The sequence below is a fragment of the Lepidothrix coronata genome, unplaced genomic scaffold (genome assembly GCF_001604755.1).
Source record: "Lepidothrix coronata isolate B3197 unplaced genomic scaffold, Lepidothrix_coronata-1.0 Scaffold34, whole genome shotgun sequence".
NCBI lineage: Eukaryota > Metazoa > Chordata > Aves > Passeriformes > Pipridae > Lepidothrix > Lepidothrix coronata.
Window position 1 is genome coordinate 5,329,870 of NW_016690214.1, and position 6,129 is coordinate 5,335,998.

General features: G+C 39.0%; 1 protein-coding gene across 13 annotated transcripts in view; it reads left to right on the plus strand.

Annotated features, from left to right (window-relative positions):
- The window catches only part of SPAG9 (sperm associated antigen 9), a 61,562-nt gene extending 55,771 nt beyond the window's left edge, over window positions 1–5,791 (plus strand). For all 13 annotated transcript variants that reach the window (XM_017812012.1, XM_017812016.1, XM_017812014.1 and 10 more), the window contains 2 exons: window positions 121–258; window positions 2,090–5,791. In XM_017812012.1, the coding sequence (XP_017667501.1) occupies window positions 121–258; window positions 2,090–2,205 (254 nt within the window). In that variant the 3' untranslated portion in view covers window positions 2,206–5,791. The remainder of the gene's footprint in view (window positions 1–120; window positions 259–2,089) is intronic.
- Window positions 5,792–6,129: the final 338 nt, after the last annotated feature.

Below are 6,129 nucleotides of genomic sequence, written 5' to 3' on the forward strand. Positions count from 1 at the left end.
AAAAATACTGTGGTGAGTACATGCCTATTAATAAGGCAGTCAGTGCTTTAGGCATTGTGTCATCCACTTGATTTTATTCTGTGAGATATGGCATAAAAATGTGTTCTTTTTTTGATCCAGGTCAGGTTGTTTGCCCACAGAGTAGTGGTGGGACAGAGCTAACAGCTGATAAACAAGCCCAAGAGTCCTTCAACCAGAGTCCCTTAAAATCAATGTTGGTGATAAGTGGTGGAGAAGGATACATTGACTTCAGAATGGGTAAGAAACCTGAGCTTAAAATGCGTTGTAACCTCTTCCTACTTTGAAGGTCATTAACCACATAATAACTGCTGCTGTGATTGCAGAGTGCCTTTGTGTGGTCAGTATTTACAGGTTTTGTACTGCAAGGGTAGAAGTATTTTTATCCTGAGACACACCTTCAGCTTCTTCTCCTCAATAAACCATGACCTTTGGGATGACTGTGTGAAAAGTTTTATTTGAAACTCTGCTTTGGAGTCATGTACCACCTTATTGTTTATGCTTTCAGTCTTCCTTTGACAGATTAATCTTCTGTCTCAAACTGCTGGAAAACATGTCCTTAGTTACTTAAAATGCAGACTGACTATAAAAACAAGTCATGCATTAAGTGAAGAACACTCAATCTAAAATTTGCTCATTTTTGAGTGAGCAAGGGAAAAAGTAGATCACTGTTATCTCAGCATGCCCATCTTGTTTGATCACTGCTTTTCTTGGATAGCACTTTTGTGTGATCTAGCCCATAAAAGAATTCTTGTTGTAAACATTATTTTGTTTTAATTGAACTCTTTGGGGAAATAAACTGAGAGCAGTTGTGGTTCTGTGCTGGAGACCCCGACCAAAAAAATACGTAAAAAGGTGTCGCAACTCTTAAACCTGGTTTTGACCTTTTGCCTGAATCTGTCTGTAGTCTTTCAAAACCAACCGAACAGCAAAACAACCCACAAATACCACTACAAAGGAAATTCCAGGAAGGCCAGCCCAAATTCTGTCATCCCAGTCAACGACAAACAGGTTCCTGCTGGTAACCCTGGCGGAGCTGCACGGGAGGCAGGGCTGGGGGCAGTTCTGTGCCACACTGCAGTGAGGACTAAACCTCTGCACTTACTCCAGGGCAGCTGGAATAGCCACATTCCAAGTGTGCATTTTGCTGTCCCTGTGGCATGAGGCAAAGCCATGAACTGAGCGTCAGTGCTGCACTTTCATTAGCTCAGCCACTACCACGTGAGCCCAGCAAACTGGCTCAAGAGCAGCTTTGGGCTGTTCTGTGTTTAGATCCCTCAGCCCTCCAAAGGAGTCTAACCAGAAAACCAGCCAGACTGTGATCTAACACCTTCCTGAAGGTGTAGGTCAGTTCCTGTTTCATCTGATTAAACTGTACCACGAGGCTGTCTCTGGGCTGGTTGTTCTGGCTGTTTGTGTGCAGTTTTTGGTGGTTGGTCTGTTTGACCAGGTTTGATCCCAGTTGGCTCCTGTCAGCCAGAGTTCAGATGCAGTTACAAAACTGCTCTTCTCTTTTGAAGAGCAATAATGGAGAATATGCTTAAGGCTGTCTTTGCCAGTGTGTGCAGAGTTGTGACAAGCTGGGATAACGGGAACAAGAGGAAAGAAGGGGGAAAGTTCATCATAGACATGAATGTTGCATTGTCTCAATTACAGCTCTTGTTCCAGAGCATTTATATGTTTATCCCAGCACACTTTCTTGTAGCAAAACCGTCTCAGGGTCTGCCCGGGTGGTGCTACAAGTTTGCAAATTAGGTGGTTGTTTCTCTGCCTTAAAGAGTTCTAAGTAATGTAATGTTTAGAGTATGAATACTTACAAAACTGCCATTAATTTTTGGGGCTAGAACTGAAGAATATGGCCAGCAGAATACTAAACTCTGAGATAATTATGCAACACACTCTGTTTGTAGTGTATACATTCCCAGACTTTAATATGCTTTTATATGAGCGTTTGGTAACTACTGTCTCTTCAGTGTTTTTCTTGTAGACATAGATGTCACTTGTCTCCCTGCATGTGGTGTTGATGCTGTTCTGGTTATTGGCTGCCTCAGTCAAAGCTGTTGTTTTCCAGGTGATGAAGGAGGAGAATCTGAACTCCTTGGAGAAGCTCTACCACTTGAACCTTCTGTAGCCAAAGCTGAGAGGAGTCACTTGATAGTGTGGCAAGTCATGTGTGGCAGTGAGTGAGCCTGTAGGATGCAGCTGGAGACCTTAAAAAAAACAAAAAAGAAAAAAAAAAAGGAAAAAAAAAAAGCTTCTGCATGTTTTTTTTTATTTTGTGAACCTGTTTCACTACATGATGTTGAAGCATTTCTTTGCTGTTTAACTTTATATTGCAAATCTGTCATACCTTTAACTATACAGGAATTAGCTTGTGCTGTTTTACTGCACCCGTGTTACATGGAACAGTATAAGGAAATCAGATCTTTCTCCAACTGATGTGCACACCATAGTGAGCAGCTGAGGCATTACTTTTACTGTACCACAGCAATCTAATGTGTTCACTTCTTTGGTAGCCTCACTTGAGTTTGGCTTTGTTACAACTGAGCTTCATTTCACTGTATAATGCATTGAGTAAAACAGCAAAGTTATTCCCAGAGTATTTAAAAAAATGGACAAATTATAAGATGGATTATTAAGACTCATCCAAATATTCAGTGAGGGCTAAAGCAAACTGTATATTTCAGCTTTTGTTTTCAAACCTGGAAAATCTTGCTTACGGTTAAAAAATCTTGTGTTAACGGTTTAATTTCTTACATTCATCCGAGTTTTTGGGGAAAGAGGGGACTGTATAGGAATTAAGAATACAATATTTAAATAAAAACATGTTTTCATTATTGAATCTTAAAGTTTGAGAACTGCTGCCCTCAGTAAAAAGCAATTTTGAGCATAATGTTTTTCCATCTCCCTGACATGGAACAACTGTTTCCAAAGGGTATTCTTAGGATGATTTAAATTGGAAAATAACTGCAAAAGTCTTGAACAGGGGATATGTTTTGTTCTTTTCTTGTCTTAACTCCTTATGTCCTAAGCACTAGAATGATCTTCTCTGCCTAGCTGGTCAAACTCATGAGGCACTACATGTGTGAAGGTTAAAGACCTTGATTAGAGCATGAGAAAAGACTGAGAGTGTACAGGAAAAATGCATTCTGCCCAAGTGAGATCGTAAAGGAACTTTAGTGCCAGATGATTAGGTACAAAATGTATTTTTTGTAGCTCCATACCCCAATTTAGTAAAAAAAAAAAAAAAAAAAATTTAGCAGCAAGATTATCAGGTAACACTAAGATTGAGAAAATTAGTGAAAGTCAGGAGACTCTAATATTAGGCTGACATTCTGTCTACTCACCATCTATTTTTTTAACCATAAGTGTGAGTTGAAGACTGTCTTCCTTTTGCATTGAAATTTCTACATTGGTATCAGACCTAAGTTAAACATTTCATGATTTCTGTACTTCAGAATATTTAAAAACCCAGATTTGCTCTTTCATTTTGTCTCTGGAAAGTAAAAGTTTTGAGGGGTTTTAATAAACATCCAGCATTTACCCCCGAAAGGCTGGGACTGTTCAGATTGGCAGAGAAATTCAGTCACTTGATTATGTGAGAGAACTGAACAGTTTCAGAGGAGTAAATATAGAAACACTTTTTTAAAACTGCCTAAACATTTTTATGCAATAGGAGCAGTTCTGGTCTATCAGGCAAACATGTGTTTATATATTTTCTTAATTTTTTAAATGAACACATTTAGCTGAGGTCTATTGTGTAAATATATATTTAGGCAGCTTTTTCAAATGCATATCATAGCTGATAAACCAGAAAATCTCCATTCAGGTCTATTGGTTAGATTTATATGTATAAATACTTTTTAAGCGACATATTTTGTACACAGCTGTTCCTCTCGTAAATATGTATTTAGGACATGAACTATGTAGTAAAAATCCTTATTAAAGATGTCTAATATCTTGGTAGTATTTTTCTCTTCAGAATGCCAAAAGTGATGAGAGCATGTTGTTCATAATTTGCTTTCCAAATTCATCTTTAACGTCACTCTTAAAGTACTTTGGCTTGAATATAAAGTCTGGAAGCTTATTAAAAAATATACGAATACAGAAAGTAAACTGAGTCAACACTCTTAGACCTATTTTAAACTTATAGGCATGTATGCTGAACATGAAGCACATCTGAATTAACTTATGGGATTGGATGTCTAAGCAAAATGCTGTCTAAACTTTTACTGTTGTGCAGAATCTTCACTGTGAGTGGTGCAGTTTCCTTGCTTTTCCTGCCATTTTCTTGAATCTCATTTCTTTTTTTTTTTTCCTCTTTGGGAAACACCATCTCCAAAGTTTTTACTCACTGGTTGATTGTCGCATTCTCATGTTCTCAGAAAGAAAAAAAAAAAAAAGCGCACAATTCCGTTCCTTGGTTCTCGTGTGGGGTTTTGTTTGTTGTTAGAGACCAGCTGTTTTCTCCGAACGGCGTCGCTGCTCCAAACTGGAGCAGCTCAACCTGGCAAGTGTGTACCTGGTCCTTTGCCAAATGTAGCTGGTCCACCGTGCCATTTTAGTCACCTCAGTGGGCCAACTCTTGCAAATATTTCAGAGAATGATTGTTTCTGTCCAAAAGTGGAAGGGTTTTAAAGCAGACGATAGTTTAACTGTGTACCACTGTGGGTGTAGATAAAGGCATGTGCACTTCTCTGTATTTCTCATTTAAAAACTCTATCCCCTGTCCTAAGGTACAGTAGATTAACTGGGTCCCTGTTGCCACCACAGTGCTCTGGGATGTATAAGCTCTCCTTAGGGTGGCTTTGAAGGGTGAATAAAGCACGTAAAGCCCAGGCACTGAGGTGACAATACACCCCTCAAATCCGTCTCAAGAATGTGTTTATGCATACACTCGTGATTAAAGCATCATATAAATAGGAGCTAATCTCTTGATAGCTACAGCTTGTTAATAGTTTGGAAACATTTCGAGCACAAAATATGCAGCACATGACTTGCCTGGGTAGGGGTGTTTGCATGGTGAAGGTGAAGCTGCATCGTCCATTCCTTGGGAAGGCCTTCCTGCCTCGGATGGGATCGAGCTGACAGAGCGTAGACACTTTATCATAGGCTGCCTTAGTAACAAAACAAATGTTAAATCTGTTTTATTATACTAACTGTTCTAAAGAACGTGTGTCTTTTAAAAATGCTGTGTAACTGAATATTTATTTCCATGTGAGTATTATAAAAGTTACCAAAGGATTAAACCTGACTTAGCACTCTGTAAGTGGCCCTGTTGAGGTGGGGTCTTGTGAAGGCCCCGCTCTGTAAAGCAAGACACGGTAAACTCAAATACAGTTCTTTAGGGAAATTAAATGTTTTGGTTTTCTAACAGGGTTATGCCATATTGTAACAACCTATGTTGCACCTCAAAGCATTTTTCTATACACTAAATGTCTCTCCCGCCCTCTAACAAGATTAAGTTTCCTTTATTAATTTTGTTGATGCACATTTCTCAATCTTTTAAACATATATTTTAAACATTTTATGGTCTGTAATTTTGGAAAGTTTTGTCTGTTGGACACTTTACGCTGAATTTTACTTGCCTCTGTAATCTGAGATGGATACTACAGCGTTAAACTTGCTGTCTGTTAAAACTTGAGGCTTCTTTTCTGTGAGCAGAAGAGCTCATATAGCAGTGTAGTTATTTCAGTATTTATTTCTATTATTGAATCCATGGGGTTCAGAATGTAACTTTGTACATGAAATATATATAAATATGTATATGAAACATGCATCGGATCTGTGTGTTCTTTGTAGTCTCATGTTAATTCTGCAGGGTTTTCGTGCTACCAGAAGACAGAATAATTGGGGATTTTACACCAACAGCTGAATATTGCCATCATCACTACAGGTAGTGATATACTTGAGTCAGCCCCTGGCCAGTCTCATCTGCTCTCTCATACTGGGCCCAAGCAAAAACTGTGAAGAACAGCTTGGTTCACTGACTGGCTCCCAAATGATGCCGTGATGTCTGTGCCTCCCGTGGGATATGGATCCAGAGGAGATCTGCTTGATGCAGCTCGGATGAAATGGGTGCTTGCACTGAGATTTATTTCTGAAGTGTTT